The 18,720-nt window shown below is 39.3% G+C and overlaps 1 protein-coding gene across 1 annotated transcript in view; it reads right to left on the bottom strand.

The window, feature by feature from the left end:
* Positions 1-2,020: 2,020 nt before the first annotated feature.
* Positions 2,021-18,720, bottom strand: part of LOC117954095 (epidermal retinol dehydrogenase 2-like) — a 31,556-nt gene continuing 14,856 nt past the window's right edge. The window contains exons 6-8 of the mRNA XM_034887599.1: positions 11,017-11,169; positions 10,064-10,189; positions 2,021-2,219 (exon numbers count right to left, since the gene is read on the bottom strand). Of these exons, the coding sequence (XP_034743490.1) occupies positions 2,123-2,219; positions 10,064-10,189; positions 11,017-11,169 (376 nt within the window). The 3' untranslated portion in view covers positions 2,021-2,122. The remainder of the gene's footprint in view (positions 2,220-10,063; positions 10,190-11,016; positions 11,170-18,720) is intronic.

Genomic DNA, 18,720 nt, shown 5'->3' with positions numbered 1-18,720 from the left:
AGTGAAGTAAATGAACGAGTCAAGACTAACTCTGACTACTACTGACATTCTTAAGTGGATTTAAAGTGCTCATATGAAGCTAAAACAAAGATGTCAACACACAGGGTGAAAAGAGGAGCCGCAGCAATGTGCAGGACAACAAAACTATGGTATTTTTTGAAAATTAAACTATGTAAACCTATTCTAAGAAACCTCTTAATACAATACATGAATCTGAAAATGAGCATAATAGGAGGAGGTTTGGTTTAGCCACTACATGAGCTGTTTGCCTTTGTTGTGATTGTGCAGTATGAAAGGTGAAAACCAAAGGAAGACGGCAGTTAAATTACATTTATCAAGGAAAACAGTCACTCAATGAACCAGTAGTCTCTCCTTCAAACACACATTCTTAGCATTACAGTGTAAAATTGTAAATGATTTTTGTGTGTGTGAGTGAGTGAGTGAGGGAAAGAGTGAGTAAGTGAGAAAGAGAGAGAGAGAGAGTGACAGAGTGACGAAGTTAGGCATTCAGCCACCAAGGCTCTCCGTCCATTTTTATGATTCAGCAGTAATGTGAATCAAGGCTTTACACTCCTCAGACAATGGGATGGGACTGTAAGGGAACTTGCTTTAGTCATGATGCTGATCAAGATACTCAAAACAAAGAAATCAAACATTAAAATGTGAATTTATTGAGCAGAATTTTCCCTTCCAGGTAATTTGCACTTAAAAGCTCTGAAAACATTTGACACCTAGTAAAATGCACCTTAATATACATTTCTCTAAACTCCTTACATTACTATCTTGCTTTAGCACTCGTTGTTAGCATGTTTAAGACAACAGGTGCGTAATATCTACTAATGAATATAGCTCAGTAAAGATGACTGTTACAGAAGTTGTGTTCCATATTAAAAACATCAAATGACACACACTCAAATGATGGCACTGTTAAATTAAAACTAAGTTGGATGAGTGATTTGTATTCCTTTATATTATAACTTAACAAACTGAGGCTTGTGTGATGGTTTTTGTGCTTAATATTTGAAATGAAGAGACTGAGTGCAAATACATGAATATTACTTACAAAACAACAACTTCTGAGAATGTTTTCATCCACAGGAGACATGCACAGACTGTATACAAGCCCCAATGATGCCTCCATCCAGAACATTTTGGAACGTTAAAGCACAGCTGGAAGTGTTGCTATGAAACCATTGAGTAAACTAGCTGAAACGGATAATGGGCTGGTGTTTACCTTACTCACTAAAGATGACAAGCTTTCTTGTGCCTAAGATCACTGCACAAGTATAAAGGTGCTTGGATTTTGAGCTCATCTCAAGGCTTTCATCAACATATGGAACCATGAAGAAAAGTAGAGGTCTCCTCTCACACTCTAGCTAGCTGTAGCACGGTAGTACGCTGCTACAGTGCTGGCTAATTACAGCTACGTCTTAAGACCGTACATTTGTTGTTTGCGAAGAAAAAAAAATTCAAAACAAACAGGCTTTCAAATTCAACACAACTGGGAAATAGCTTTTTGTTCAGTCTGAACACACAAGAGCTTCAGGTGGTCCAAAGTTTACAAGGTGAGGTATCACATAGTAGGGTTCACTGTTCCTTAGTTTGAGCAAGTGCTTTTTTTTTTAAATAGGAAATGATTTAGAGTGAAAAACCCTGAGCCAGTTTATCAACAAAAGTGTGCCCAAAACCCTTTAGTGATGATTATTATGGCTCCATTCACAACAGTGTAAATATATAGCAGTGTCAGCATTTTTAATGCGGCCAAAACATAGCCAGCATTAGTAAGAAGTGCAACACATAAACCAATGTGTCCCTGAGCAAGACACTTAGTTGCTCCAGAGCCGTGCGTCCTCTGACATATTTAGCAATTGTAAGTCGCTTTAGTAAAAGTTAAATGACATGTAAAGTAATGTAATTTAAAAACAAGTATGTTAAAGACATTAAGGCTTGAAACAGAGAGATACAAAGAGATTAACGGGCATTCAATGCTTGAATACATGAACCATTGAAATTACATGACTGTTCTGTCTTAAGACAGTAACACACAATAGATAGATAGCTGTAATAAATGCAAATCTCCTTCCATATTACTACTCCTTAACGTGTTCTTCACTTTCTTCCTTTACTCCTGTTTTGTGGAGCGTCCCCTGAATGAGTCCATGAAGTTGAAGGCTCCCAGGTACTGGCCCAGCATAATGCCCTGCTTCATGGGGAGGACGCTGCCAAGAGAAATAAAACAAAGAAATATGCTAGCCATCAACACCTTTTGGCTGGTCCTCATGTCTGCAAAATCTGGAGGTACACTCAAAAACAGCTGTAAGTGTGAGAGTGAGAAAAGATTCAGCCCGGTTTAGTGTTAAAAACACAGCACAGTACGATCAGGCCTGTACTGTATCTCTTAGGATTCCAGGCCTCAATCTGCAGGCATTTATTAACATTTAATGGGAAAAAAATTCAAATAAAAAAGGATTTTTGAAAATTTCCTTTCTCAGTCACCAATGTTTCAACAGATTCACGAAAAATATAATTTTTCTTTTAAGAAAGGTCAGCTAAAGAGGCGGAAGAATTGTGCTTAGACTGGATGTTAAAGAGCCGTTGTGACTGTAAAGTGCTAGCATGCTGGGGCTCACTTTGTAAAGTGAAACTGTGCTAACTGCTAGTAATGTAAGCTGTTGACTCGGGTGAACAGTGTAGGCGCTGTAGGGAACGCAAAGACCAGAAAAAAATAAAACTGCAACACTTTTGTTTCGCTTCCCGGGCTCGATCATCTCCCAGGACCTCAAGTGAGAGCTGAACATCAGCTTCCTTGTCAAAAAAGTCCAGCAGAGGTGTACTTCCTGGAGCAGCTAAAGAATTCATCCTGTCACTTCTACACTGGAGAGACTGGGGTTTGTACGTCTCGAGGACGCTGAGGCGGGCAGGAACGATTGTAGCATATCCCTTTCACCCCGGACATGAACTGTTTGAACCTCTCCCTTCTGGCAGAAGGATGCGATCCATCAGGACCAAAACCTCACAACATAAAAATTGTCTATTGCTCTTCAGTCAGCTTATCCACTGCACTAATCCATACAGCCTCTTTTTCTGTTATGCCAAACAGTTAAATGTACAGTATGTTTTATTTGTTTCTGTATTTATTGTTAAGTTTATTTTATACTAATATTTAATGTAGCTCAGCGTGAATTCCTTTAGGAACACCTAAGTTTTAATTAAAGCTCTCTTCCTAAATCAAATCAGCTGTTGGAGGCATCACTTTACTCCTAAACCAATCAGAATCATCCACGATTCCAAGGGCCAATCACAGAGTTACAACCCTGCTTTAAATCTGTTTATCCCTTTGCTATCAGTTGTCATTCAGGCAGAGTGCAACCCCCCCCCCTTTCCATTTGGGGGGTTATGATGGTTCTCTACCATGATAAACAAACTATTAGTGTAACGATGGAGTCTAATCTCCAAAGACTTTGTACATTCTATCATGCTGTACAATAAACCTTTGGATATTTGCAAACATGTCTCTCCTGATTGAAATGTGTGCAGCAACAACCAAGGTAAATTCCTCTTAAGTGCTACTTACTTGGTAATAAATAATTTTCAGATTCTGATAATACAACTCTAAATTCAAAATGGTTCCTGTACTATGTAAGAGCGCTTTGAGTAGTCGTTAAGACTAAAAAAGCGCTCTATAAATACAGCCCATTTACATATTTGGAAAGCTTCAATGTCTGAGCATAAATTGACTAACAAATGACAGAAACATGAAAATGCATACCCCGAGTGGATAGCTGTAGAGGGACGTACCATGAAAATGTACCAAATAACAAAACAGTGCTTTGATTTCCTATTTTCAAGTTCTCCCAATTATTCCTTCCATAGATTTGTCCCTTAATTTAGTTTTATGATCAGAAAATATTGACGTCACAAGGACGCCCACTCCACTCAATAGGTGATCTCACGTGTTTTCTGTTATTCCCAAACCATACACACCCCTCAATACCAGTACCGCCCTCTCCCCTCGGTGAGTTTCATTCACAGAAATGTCTGTGCCCTTTGAGTCTATGCTCCTGAATGCAGACTGTCCAGAATCAAAAATTAGCATTACAAAATAGATTTATTGCCAGGTAAGTAGCACTTACTAAGAATTTGCATTGGATCCTTGTTCCACTGCTATCCTTTTCTTTTTCCAGCCTCCCCCCATCCTTACCAAGTATTATGCTGCCTTGACCCTCAGAAAAAAAAAAAACATGGATCAATCTTCTCCAGTATGCTTACATCTTTTCCGGTTGTAGCTGATATATTATGAATGATGCTACTGGGTTAAACCGTGAAAAACTTTCCTCCTGTTAGCTTCCAGACGCGCTTGTAGCCGCCCAATCTCCAGGTCAAGCCCCTCTTTTATTTCTTTCCAACTTCCCTCCATTTCTATCATAAGCAACTTCTGGTTTTCATGCATACTGTTGTCCAATGATTTCGCCAGACTATTAACCATACTTTTGAACGCTTACTCTACAGACAGTCCATTTTTAGGTTTATTTTTTTAGCTCTTCCATTACTTACAAATTTGTCATGTTAGCTGCGTACGTATTGAGCTTCCTGCTGCGTAAAGCCCAATTTATTGTCCTGCAAAGTGTGCCTGCGTTGGTACACTGGTATCGTCATTATCAATATTTGTATTCATCCGCCCACCACTACTCTCAAGCACACACTCCTCACACATACACACCGGCCCTGCTATTCTCCTAAAGACAAATGCTAGAATAACGCAAGCACCCCAGCGCAAGTTTAAACCTCAGGCCACTTACATAGGGTAAGGCGCAGAACCATGAATCACGCTTCACGCTCTTTCCATGCAAAACAGCTGACGGCTTTATTTTTAGATAGTGTTGGGGACTCTGAGGCCGTTTTAAACGTCTCTTTATGACCTTATATGGAATGGGTCCAGGGGATAAAACACAGGTGGGTCAGGATTTTTATAGATAGATTTTTAACTGTTTAACCTCCATAAAAGACTTTATATTCTGACTTTATTAACATTGCTGGCAGCACCGGAATTGGATGCATGTGTATACAATTCTAAACTTTTTTTTTTGCGACCTGACCTCAGTGCACTCGGCTTCAGCTGGTCTCCTGACCATCCCCAGCTCATGCCTCAGCACCCTGGGTGCTGCACTGCTCCCAGACTCTGGACCTCTCTGCCCCCACACAGTCTGTCACCATGACAACACTCAATTAATACCTCAAAACTCCTGTTCAAACTGACCAACTCACTCTGTTACCCAGTCTCCGATTCCTTCTGTTTTGTGATTGTCTGTGCTGGTGTCTTTTCCTGTTACACTGTTTTACCTGTACGTTTGAATTGTGTAGTTACAGTTTTTAATGCATTGGAACCGTGGGTGTCCTAAAGGTGGCCCTAACATAAAACTGTCTCATAGTTCCAAACTCTACTTGTGTAAGCTTTGGCTTTATTATGAATACGCATAATTCAGGTTCATGACAAAATCAACAATCTTTATTAAACACGTTCAATATCTGCATTTGCAGCAAACAATCAGTTTCTCTTTACCGTCTGTATTTTGACAACATTACAAAACAGGTTCAGATGTGTCTCTGGGTAACAATGAGTGAATTGTCTGACACTAGACTGTCTGAGGCCAAAGGAAAAAGCTTGCCCCAGCAGTGTTCTACAGGGACAACAAATGTCATGTTGCATGTGTGCTAGTGCAGTTTGTATGGCAGACTGGTGTAAGTGTGGCAATCCACTTGGACTGACGATCCCAGGTAAGAGCCGAGGAGGGAGGCCTGCTTCCACTGCACAACACTGAAGAGGATGACGGAGGGACAGGATGAGGGCAGGCAATTTATACAGTATACAACACATTCTTCTACTTCTGCTGCTTTCACAGCTGCAGGCAGTGCATCAACAGTGTCTCTGTCAGACCTATCATTTGCCACTGTTGCTGCTTGTGCTAGTTTTTCTGAAAATGAATTGAACCATCACATTTCTCATACAGCCTCTAGAGGATTTGTTTTCTGTCTGGCCTGAAGAGACTGCAGAAGACTGTTCAAACACACAAGTCAGTTGATGGTTAAAAATGTTGCTGGTTAGAAGTTGAATATTAAAAAACCCATAAAAAGGTGTTACTTCTTTACAGTAGCCAAAGAATAATTAGAAATTGCATTCTGAATACAGACAAAAGAATTGCTCTTTTAGCACCAGACAGTAGTGATTATACTCAAGTGAGAACGTCTCCTCCAGCAGTCGGCTGCTAGATTTATAAACTAACTCAGTGAACTCCAGCTAAACCTATTCTCAAAACATGATTTTTAAGCAGCTGGGAAATAAACAGCCACCAGATTCAGACTTGTCACAACACTTTCTACTGAGAGTCACTTTGGCAGCACCAATTGCTAGGCATTTCTCCAATAAGTGATGAAAAGCGTCATTACAGATAATTCCTATTGTAGTAAGGGACACCAATACCAAAGCTATGAACAAGATTTACAACCTGAAGGCTTCAGAGCACCTGCTGTAGTCAGGCTGACCTCTGACCCTCGCAGAAAAGCAAGGCTAAGAAACAAGAACATAGCAGTCAGTACTATTCTGTCACCATGGCACAATCTTCAGTATATCAAACAAGTACTACTTATAATACCACTATCCAACACTAGCAAAGCAACCGCAGACAGTTGCAATGATCTGTGAAACAAGAGCTGCGGGTAACGATTATCGTCATTGTGGGTTAATGTTTGGATTCTTTTCTGGATAAATGGATCACATGGTTGGTCTCTACAATGTCAGAAAATGGTGAAACATGTCCATCAGTTGACAACTAATCAATCGATCTTTGCAGCTCTATATGAAGCTGCCAATCAGACTTTCTACTTTTTAATCCAAGGTGCCTGTGTGCAAATCCATATTGTTCAGGCCAACTTTAATCAACCACCCGACTGCTGACTATGTACCAACCATATAGCTGACTCCAGCGCTGAGAATGGGAACAGAGGTGAGTTAAGAGCCTTGTGGTCTATGTCCATGACGGTCCACTTCTGTGATTGCTCTGGTGCCGCTGGAAATGCCGCCCAATGTCAATCTTTTCAGCCCTCACTTAAATATCCACCTGGAACTCACTACATTGAAATCTATCAACATTAATGAGGCTCCAAACTATACGCCAATCAAAATTGCCTATAGAGCCGAATTGTAACCTTTGTTTGATAATAGCGACAATGCGGCCATCTTGCTGAGGTCAAAGTATGTAACCAAACTATGAGGCATGCGCCCAGTGACATGGGAGGCACGACTGTTTACAACATGCAGCGTTCAGCGGCCGAAGCCGACAGCGGTGAGTTATTTCAAGCCAACAGAGGGGGGGCTGTAAATCTTGAAGAGAGGGCCGTGAGTTTGCAGTGTGTTCAGCGATTGTTGCCGTAATTCTAAGCTATTAGTGTGTATTTGGGTTAGGTGGAAAAGGACGGAGCTGTTGCGGGGTTTTTAGCGGTTCCTACTGTAATTCTAAGCCAAGGAAGTGTGTCTGTCTGTCTGTCGTATAGAAGGGACAGCGAGGTTGTTGTGTTTGTAGCGGTTCCTACAGTAATTCTAATCTGTAAAAGTGTGTCTGTCAATGGGGTACACAGCTCCTCGTGTGCATTGGCTTTTATGAATATCAGTATAGCCAGCATCTAATGTTAGCTACTGTGCTGTGCTGTGAGGTAACGCTTGGCTATGCGAGACAAGCGTCTCACCAACGAGCACTTTGAGTCTGGGGAAGAGGGGGCAGGGAGATGACTCTGCAGTATTTTAAATTTGTACTGCAGTAACTATTTTAAACACTAGCTGTCAGTGTTACATATTGGACCTTTAATAAACTATTTATCTTTGTCTTAACATTACAATAAAGTGTAATGAAGAGGTTGTTTTTTACATTGGCTGTCACGAGAACATTATAATTGTGTCAAGGATATTTTTTCTTGACCACAAGTAAAGTGAAATAATTGGGACCTGTCATGAAGTTTGATTCTATCATCAAATGCTTATATGACAGTGTCATGAATGATTAACCTTGACCTTAAGTAAAGTGGAACCATTTGGGCATGATGTCTTAAAAGACCAGTATGACAATAATGAATGCAGTTCAAAACGTTTCACCTGTTGTGAGACCGCTTTTCACACACGCTCATTTACCATAAAAAAACACAGGCAACACAATTTTCTGTTGATGTTAACGGCGCAAATTAAAATACGGTGCTAATATTTACCGGACGGTATAGTAACGAGGATTTTAGCAGAGATAGAAAGTAACCAAGTACAATTACTTTGTTACTGTGCTAAAGTAGATTTTTCAGATATTTTACTTTACTGTTTAATTTTGTACCATCTTTTTACTTTTACTCCTTACATTTAATACAAATATCGGTACATTCTATTCCTTAGATTTTACAAACCTCGTTGCTTTAGTTTTAAAAAAATTTCATTGGAATTACCCCTTATTATTTTTGCGTCATCATATGAATTCAATCTAATTAGATGGGAATATATGTTGCATATATGTATATACTGTATGTTCCACACAACTACAAGACGACAAGCCGTACATTGTTACTTTTACTTGAGTAAAGAAATTAAATCAGTACTTTTAACAGAGTATTTTTTTATCACAAGTATCTGTACTTCTGCTTGAGTACAGGAAGTGAGTACCTTAAATTCCGCACTACAGAGCGCACCTGATTAAAAGCCGCAAGCTCTAATTTTAGAAAGAAATTCAATTTTGTACTTGTACAGGCCGCACTGGATTTTAAGCCGCAGGTGGCCAACGTTGTAATATAAGATATTTATACAGATAGATATTACACTTGAGGATTTTTTAACTTTTAATTTAATCCGTATGGTAACAAACAAATACATATTGTAAATGCTTTTTTTGAACAGTACCTACTTTTAAATATACGTACTGTACGTATCGGTAACACACAAATTACGCTAAGTATGCTTTTTTACTGAACAGTGTACGAACAACATTCCAATATCTCCTAAAAACTAATAAAACCGGTAAAATATATACCGGTAAATACACTGCAGCCTACCAGGAAAAGTCATTAATCGCCTTCTCCATCTTCCTCCTGTGCACTAAAACCATTGAAGCCCTCTTCTTCAGTGTCCGAAGTGAACAGCCTCAGGATCGTCACTCCCTTCAGTCTCTTAGTTTTTGCTCTCACTTGAGCCCAAGCGGTCCTCTTCATCACGCATCAGTCCAGCCTTTCGAAACCCGTTGGCGATGGTGGATGTTATGACACGGCTCCACACATTTAGGATTAACTGGCACACTTGAGTTAAAGATGCTCTTCGCATGCGGCCTGTTTTGGTAAAGGATTTCTTGCCGCTTTTCATCCAAGCCTCCCACTCAACGTGCATTGCCACTTTAAATGCCCGGTTCACGCTGATGTTCAGTGGCTGCAAATAGTTAGTGGTGCCCCCAGGAATCACAGCTGGAATTGAGTTTGTACTCTTGATGGCAGCTTTCACTGAATCCGTTATATGGGCCCTCATTCTGTCCATAATGAGCAATGCTTTTTTTCTCTCAGTCTCAGTCACTCTCTCAGCCAATCCTTCATTAGGCTCACCATCATCCAACCTTTCTTATTGACTTTCACCACAATTTCTCTTGGGAATTTTTCCTTTGGCATGGTCAGCCGCTTAAAAATCACCATTGGTGGAAGTTTTAGTCCAGATGCTGTACAGCTCAGAACGTATGTTTTGGCTCTTTTTTAAACCCAATATTAACCTGCTGAGATCGGGCAGAATTTTTGGCCATGTCTGTGTAACTGTGTTTCTGTGAGGACATAAAGCTTTTAGAGGCTGACAATAGTAGTAACATATACATAAGTGTTAGCATGGCCCATTAAAAATAACAAGCAGTGACCTTTAAGGCTTGACATAAAGGTTTAAAAGTAGAAATGATGAACATAGTACTTTAGCTCTAAAAGGCCGGCACTATTGACTCAGAAGATATGAACTACTCTACTGTAGAGAGGGGTTCTGTGGAAGAGAACAGAGAAAGTAGACACTAACTTCTTGAGAGCATTGATGAGGTACATGCTCTTGGGCAACAGCAGGAAGACCTGGTCTGTGAGCACAGCATGGATGATCTTCTTGGCTACATAGTCTGGATCCAGGATTGGCAGCAGCCTTGGCCACCTGATGAACACAAGAAAAAAGACTCAACTACAACTGCTAACAGCACTGAACCACTCACCTACAACTGTTGCGTTCCCCGTTTTCCCTACAAGACTCGTGGCATGGTAGATCTTTTAAAAATTTAATTTCTAAACCATATGTAGAAGGTGACTGATTTTTCTTAGTGAAATATTCTTTGTTTTGTTGGTTTGTTTGCTCAGGTAAACAGGATGCATACTGTGATTTTGAGAATGAAAGAGACCGTCTTCTCTGTAACAAGCTGAGAACATCATTAGACCTGGAATTACAACATGGTAATGGCAACTGAAAGCAGCCTTTTCATCATGCACCAAACAGCTATACGGGTAATAGGGAAGAACGACTATGAACCCCTACAGATTCTGTAAGGGCAGGCAGTCAAGAAAAAAAATCATTGTGGACTCTCAACATCCCCTTTTCTCTATATACTAGTCAGACTAGAACTAAACTAGCAAACACGCTAAAAAATAAATAAAAATAAACTGAATTTGACAACAAAAAGTAAAAAGTAAATAAAAATAAGAATTTATGAAAAATGCAAAACTATCATAACCTTGGTACTGTTACACTACACTAGGATCTGTCTATGCAGATAGTTTGGCTTTTAATTGTCCAGTTTTGGAGATATTTTGAGGTTCCTGCTTCCTCCCCAGTACAATATGACCAAAACATTTTGTTGCTACAAAATGCAACGAGACTAAGACATGATAACATAGCTTTTAAGGGGTTTATGTGCTTTGAGCATTAATAATTTAAACATTCACCACATGCAAGTCTGTTGAAATTAAAACAGAAAACAGTAAACTTACTTAGTTTGACATCCATTGAACATCCCAGTGTTGATGAAGTACGGGCACACAATGGTGGTCTTGACGCCATCTTTCCCAGTTGCCAGCAGCTCCAGACCCACGGACTCTGCAAAACCTACTGCTGCAAACTTACTGGCACAGTAGTCTGCAATGAGAAGAGGAGAAACAAACATGTGAAAAGGGTGATCAGGGATCCACAGAACGAGACACCAACCAATCTGTCATAAACTTTTACACACACAGGACGACGATGATGTACAGACTTCAAACTATACCTTTAATGGTATATTCTTAATGGTATATTATCTCCAGATCAATGTATTTACAACTTCATAGAGTACTTTTGATTAAAAATCCTTTCGATTCTTCTGATCAGTGGACATGTACGGACTAAAAGTATATAAATAATATGGAAATGGACCCATGTTTGCTGTGTTTGTTTATTTATTGTAGTATATCTGAATTAAGCCATGCTTTAGTGCTCATGATTTCCGTAAAATTAATGATTATAGTATTTTTCTTTGATTGAATTGCAGATAATCTAACAGATGTAGATGGTTAATGTGTTTATATAAAGCTGTAAGGCTTAAATTTAGTTAAATGGTTCAGATCTCTCCAGTAAACCAAAAACAAACGAGAGCTGATAGTTCCTGCTTCTTATACCCATCTGACAATTTGTTCCACAACGTACCAGAGTACAGACACTCTAAAGGCCATGAAACATTAAGGAGAGCATCAGCCATTGGTAAGTTGGGTCATTTTTCAACTCATCTGATTAATCCAATACACAGAGGTGTCAAAACTGGCCAGAAATGGAACTTGTATGATATATGTATCCAAACACAAGATCTATATACCTACATATTATAAAATAAACAAATGTCCTCTACCATAAAACTTAATATAAAGACTATAGACCTCTCTTCCTCTCTCTCTGCATTGTGTGTGCTTAACTGAGAACTGTGCCCCCCAACAAGCTAGCTAGCTAACTAGCCAGCCAGCCAGTTACTGAAATGTAACAGCTCAATGTTTCATTCACACGCTCTTGTCACAGCATAGTAAAGCACAGTGTTATTGCCAAATGTGTGACAACTTTGTACGCCTCATTTTCTGTAACCAGTGCAGTATGAAGGCATTTTGGATGGAATTAGCAAGCTAGCTAACTAATGCTAGCCAGTGGCCACAGCAGGCCGCTCAGTCCCTCCACTTCATGGCCGAGAAGCAGATGGACCATAGGCTCTGTGCTGACGCTGTTAGTTCTAGACAATGCTGCTTTGTTGTAGGTGTCATAGCAACAGTTTGTATCCAGTTTCCCTTTTTTATGCTGGCACAACACGTATGTGTGGCCATTGGCTGTAGTCTTTGGGGTGCGTTCAAGTACAACTATTTGGCCAAGACATAGACAAGGTGAGGCAGTGCCAGAGTTGGGCTTAGTCGCCAATAGTTCTTTGCTGTCGGTCTGGTGTGTCAGGGCCTTTATAGATGATGGTAGATGATACACTCAGCCCACAACGATGTCAAACATATACATACAAGGGACAAGCAAAATACAAGCTTTCAGTAACTTTTAAGTTTCAGTGTTATCCCTGCTCTCTTTTTGAAGACACAATGCAGCATAAGTGATGATAAGATGAAACATTGCCTGGAGTGTAATGATGCTCATCACAGCTCTGTTTAGATTTGGCAGATGTGTAAAACGCATTTATTATTGTCAGCATATCCATGCCTAGTTTCATACATTCTCTTTTCCTTAGAGTTATAAATCTGTTCTGTTGTGTATAACGGATATGGTTCTTAGTTAACAAATTCAGAATTTTTCACTTCATTTTGTATGAAGCTTAAGTTACTTTTACAAAGTATAATGAGGCATTTATAGTTTATTGTAGCATGGGAAGTTCTGACAGTACATTACCATACTGTTTCCATATCACACAGAGCAATGGTTCTAACCATGTCAAATTCTTCAATGGTGTTTGTTCTTAATATATTAAACACTACGCATAAACAAAACCAAGTACAAGCAGTGTTTAGACTGTCTAATTAACTTGCCGACTTTAAAATAGGGTCCACATAACAAGTCATTTCATATTGAGAGTCAACAAATACAAACGTCAAATGCATTATTGATATAATTCAAATATATTTATAATCAGTGCACATTTAGTGGTAGGTAGACATAAAATATAACCAGTGATATATAAATAAATCAATAGAAGTTGGGGTGTTTGTTTAATGGTTTCCTTAATGTGTTTCCCATTCATGAGCAAATAAGTCTAGGGTAACTACAGTTTTTTCTTCAACCTGGACCTTATTTTCATATGTTTTTGTGTATAAGTGACTGATGGGAACAACAATCTTTGACATCAGTCCAGTATTAAGCAAGATTGCTGCAGTTGGCAATAGGGCAATTATGCAGGTTGTATTTACCTTCACAAAAGTGCTCGTTTTGCCACTGACAGGCTCAGATTAATATTCTAAGCGTCTGACAACACTATGGAAAAGATTTCTAAGAAGATTAACCTTTCTGTCTAAGAGTTAGGTCCTTTTTTCAAATATAAAACCACCCGCAAAATTGCGTTCGGTAAACCCACCAGACTCCATGTCAACATGTTCAAAGTTGACAGAAACTAAATAAAAAGGCTATGAAAAGCCATTTTGGGTCGTCTTTCCACTTTTCCAGCCATCACAACTTCAGTTTTGTTTAGAATAAACACATAGTTTAATTGACTTATATTGGCTCTATACACGCTTAAATTATTGCTTGGGTCTTGTGGGTTTAGTGCTAGCAACTTCAGAGTTGTCTCTGGTTAAAAGAGGTTTTAGGTCGACCTCTGAAAAGATCCGTTCCATAATGTTGTCAGACACTTAAAATAATAATCCGAGCCTGTCAACCTGTCAAAACGAGCACTTTTGTGAAGGTAAATACAAGCTGGACAATTGGCCCAATTAACTTACATTGTAGCTTGCTTTGTCGCTGCCGACTACAGCAATCTCGCTTATTACTGAACCAATGTCAAAGATTGTTGTTCCCATCAGTCACTTAGACACATAAACATATGAAAATAGGGTCCAGGTTGAAAAAAAAAAAGAGTAGTTACCCTTTAACACTTTAAATGTTCATAGGTATAGATGAGCTGAAACTGCCGCAAAAAAGCTACTGGTGTCATCATTCCACAAGGTGGGATTCCTCCGTTTACAGCATCCCCCAAATGTCCATGAACCTGCTAAAAAGCCTGCGTGTCAAACTGGGAAATAAGTGCCTCATTCACCAGCGATATCAGTTCCTGCAGGAGTACTGCACAATCATGAAGCCGCTTACAGCAGCATTGGACAGCTTACAAGAGGACAACTGTTGTTATGGGACCTTAATACCAACCCCCCCAAGCCTTGCTGCCAAGGACACTTGCCCTGTCGGGATAACAGCTGGTCTCCCAGATGTCCTTGTGAAGGAAGGTCTACATTCCCAAACCTACAATAATTAACATACGGAGCAGATCATACTGCTACTACAATGATCGAAACAATAGAAGTCAACGTAATGATATGCATCATCACAGCAACAGAAGATTTAAAATTAAAAGCGGTCAATTAAAAATCTAATTATCAATATTAAATTAAATCTGTTATTGATCCCACATGGGGGGAAGGATGGTTGAGGTCTACAGCAAAACAGCACACATAATTTAAATGATTAAACAGCAATTATACAACCATAATAAACAGATGAAATTATATTTTTCAGGCAATCCAGACTCATTTAGCAGCTGTACTGGATAGCAAAGACTTTTGCAGTAGCTAGTTTAAGTTCAGACTACAATACCTAAGAGATGAGTCTGCCTATGTCCACAATGAAACCCACTATGAAGAAAAGTTTTTTTCCCTTAAACAAAGCCCAATGACAGCTGATCGGACAAAAAAGAAGTGTTGGGCTATTTGAGTTCAGGGGGCACGGGGTTGGCACTCTGAACTAGACACAGTGATGGGCATAGTTGAGTGTTGCAATTCAACTGACTGGAAAACGGGTAAGACAGCCTATTTGGTAGTGATTGATGAGGGGATCGTCATTGCAAGTAACAGCCTCTCAAATGTGCACAATTTTAAGTAACCAGTCTTGGGTTTGAAATACCTTGTTCATAAACATAACATTTTGGGTCAGTTTTATCTGAATGAGTGGCTGTATTGCTGTGTGTAAAGTCCTCCATTTGTCATTTTGCTATTTGCAATGCTTTAACTGATCTGAACGCAACAACTGTTTGACCTTATTCTGATGTAGCAAAATGTTGGAATGGTAATGACTAATTAGTAGGATTATATATATATATATTTGTTGGGAGGTGGGGTAAATTGTATATCCCCTTCCACGCAGCCTATACTAACAGGGGAAAACGCTCAGAATTCAGTCAGAAACGCCCATCAGTCAGCCATGATGCTGATCCGACAATGCCATGAGAAGTCACAACTACAAGTATATGATGTTATATTTAAGCATCTGTTTATTAATAGAACACCCATAACAGCTTAAAACTACACTTTATGGTCAATAATGTGCATTTCTCTAGTGCCATCTAGTGGTCAGGTTTCATATTTCCGTTAAGTTCTTCCCAAATGCGTTAGAACAGATGGAGAAAATCCACACAAAGAAACATAACATCAATAGGGTTTAAAAAATAGATTTCGTTTGTGTTATTGATAAATGGGGGGTTGGGCCGGTGGTGGGCCGGTGCCGTCAGTATTTTCCCAGTTGATTTTAGTGCCCTACGCCACCCCTGGTAGTCAGGGTTTTATGTTTGCTGCAAATTCAAACTAAACTAGGATTGTTTGATTGCTATTGTTAGCTCAAACGCCATTCCAGTGACAGACTTTGTTGTGTTTGATTGCTAGCTTGTGACTAAGCTAGGAGTCATTTAAAATATGTTAGCTATTTGGTTGTTTGATTGGTAACGTAGCTCAAAACCCCATTCAACAACTTTGTTGTGTTTGATTGCTTACTTGTAGCAAACAGTGAACCAACTTTGTTAAGTAGGTCCCTTTTTACTGTATTGACATTACAGAAGTCGTTATCGTTAGCATCTTGTAGGCTACTTGTTGCAAAGTGACGCATGCGGCACTTACATCTTCCCTCGTCGCAAAGTGACGCATGCGCGACTCAAATCTACACTCGACTTACATCGGGGAGTGACACTGCTACCAGCCAGGCTAAAGCTAATATAGTTAGCCTAAAGACACAAGGGGTCCATCCATCCCAACTAATGTTACGGTTTGACTGGGACCGACCGCCGACTTGGTGTGTCAGGTCCTTAAATCACACTGGACAACACAATGTAAACCAACTAACATGCAACATACGCATGCACGCCAAAACAATTCATCACAATGGGTAAGGTCATGTTTTTGCACAAATTCCAGCATGACTATAGACTATTAACTAGTTATTTTTAAGGTACAATCATAAAATACATTCTCCTTAGATGTTATTGTAATTTAAGTATAGTATGCTTTTCCCTTTTTCTTTATTGTGTCATATATCTTTTAGTGCACGTTATAGGTTTACAAAGTGACAAAGCCCAAAGTCCACCCCAAAGGGACATCCCATCTCCAACAGAAAACACTGTTCACAAACTGCTCCAAACAGCTCTATTGTAGTCCAGCCTTTACTTCCCTGACAAACGTGCGTCACTTTGTAACACACGTTATAATGCTAGCCTAGCTGCTAGCGTGGCACACCCTCATACTCCGAAATTGATTAGTTAGTAGTCTTACTGCACTTAAGATCGAACAAACAAAGATGAAACATATGAGATGTCTCACTCTGTAGCTAAAACAGAGAGCACATAGGGTGAAAAGAGGAGCTGCATCAATATGCAGTACAACAAAAACATAGTGTTTTTTGAAAATTAAACCACATAAACCTCTTCTGGTACAACTTCTAAATACAATTGCAAATCTGAATATGAGAATAATTTGAGCACTTTAAGATTTAAAAAACAGTCAAATTTGACCACAAAACAACACAAGGGTTAATCATTTCCCATATCTTCAGGTTGGTTAGACCTACCTGAGATCAAACCTATATTAACTCTGTAACACAGTTAATTAACCAACTCAAGCTTGACCAATAAAGGATTTCTAAGGCCGATACCGATATAAATATTATTTATTATATTATAAAAAAAATTGTAGAGCACCTTCTGGTGGACAAACTGTACAACGCCCAAACTCAGAACATGCATGACCGTCCATTTTTGTTGTATTTGTTAAATATATTTTTAACAGAATTTTCCTTTATACCATCATCATTATAAATTATTCTATAATAATAGACAATATCGTCCCGCCAATATATCGGTCGGGCTCTAAAGTCGACCCTGTTAAACCAACGTTTTTTTCCCCTCAAAATAAGGCATTTCCTTTTGCTGACGATCCTGTTGATGAAGCTGTATTACTTCGCAGGGAGTTAAAGATACGTCGGGAGATGATATTGAGGTCCCGACCATTTTCATTTCCAGCTACTAGCCTACCTGTTTGAGCGGTATCATATTTCTTCCCAGTCTATCAGTTATGTAGCCTATATAACCTTATTCGCCTGTACATCATTAATGTCCTCCAGTGTGGACATGCTCTAAATCCCAGCAAATGGCAGTTTTCTTTACAACATATATATATGACATTATACAATAATATATAAGCAAAGTCAATGAATAGCAAAGCACCGTCAGAAGAGTGTGACTCGCTCTAAACCTTTTTGTAGTGTTCCCTGTACACAAACCAGTAAGAGACAGTCTTGACATCACATACACATGAACAACAATGTTGTTCCCTGTTGTTGCTGTACAGATGCCAGTGACTAACAGTGAGAAATAGAAATAAATAGACATAACTAGGCAAAGTAAAGTAATTCCGCATAATTTTAGTTTTTCTTTTTTTAAACAAAATACAAAATGTTTTTGAATCCTATTGACATTATGCCGCTGTTCTTCTGTTTTCCACTGGGACCAGAGAAACACCAATCCATATCTCTGTGTAATGTACGGCATTGTATATAGCTGGATGATTACAAAACCCGTCTGTATGCCTTCTCCACTCCTTCAGCAGGAAATCCATTTGTTTAATAATTGTGTACGTCAATGACGCCATTGGATGTTGGCATGAAAGTGTGAGGACCTGATTCACCTCAGCAGAGGGAGAAGGACAGAGGACAGGATGAATGACTGACTGTGGCAAATAAACTTGACTCAGTATTTTAATGTAAGGAATAATTCCTATCTTGCTGTGAGGCCACAGTGCTAACCCCTGTACTCTTCGAGCCACCAAGAATGTGGACATGAATAGCTCAATCCAATTGGATGGTAAAATAAACATCTTTAAATGACACGAAAGACGTTACGTATACTGGTCCTAGCAACTGCTACCACCTACAGCTTCTGCGTCTACTGAGACTTAACTTGCTACTGATTGGTTCAGACAAAACTAAACAGAAATTGGCTAAAATGAACAAGATGTCATACTAAAGGAAGGAGGTGGCAGTCCGACCATTAGACTTCCAATTTTCACAGGAATATTTCTATGAACAAAAACTCTTAAAGATGCTGTAACATTAGTGAAGAGAAAAAAACACACACCTGCCAGTCCATTGACTCCTATGAGTCCAGCAGAACTAGCAATGCTGACAAGATGGCCGTGATTGTTGGCAATCATGGCAGGAAG

The sequence above is a fragment of the Etheostoma cragini genome, chromosome 12, assembly GCF_013103735.1.
Source record: "Etheostoma cragini isolate CJK2018 chromosome 12, CSU_Ecrag_1.0, whole genome shotgun sequence".
Taxonomy (NCBI): Eukaryota; Metazoa; Chordata; class Actinopteri; order Perciformes; family Percidae; genus Etheostoma; species Etheostoma cragini.
The sequence above is the reverse complement of the archived record's forward strand: the minus strand, read 5'-3'. Positions and strand labels throughout refer to the sequence as shown.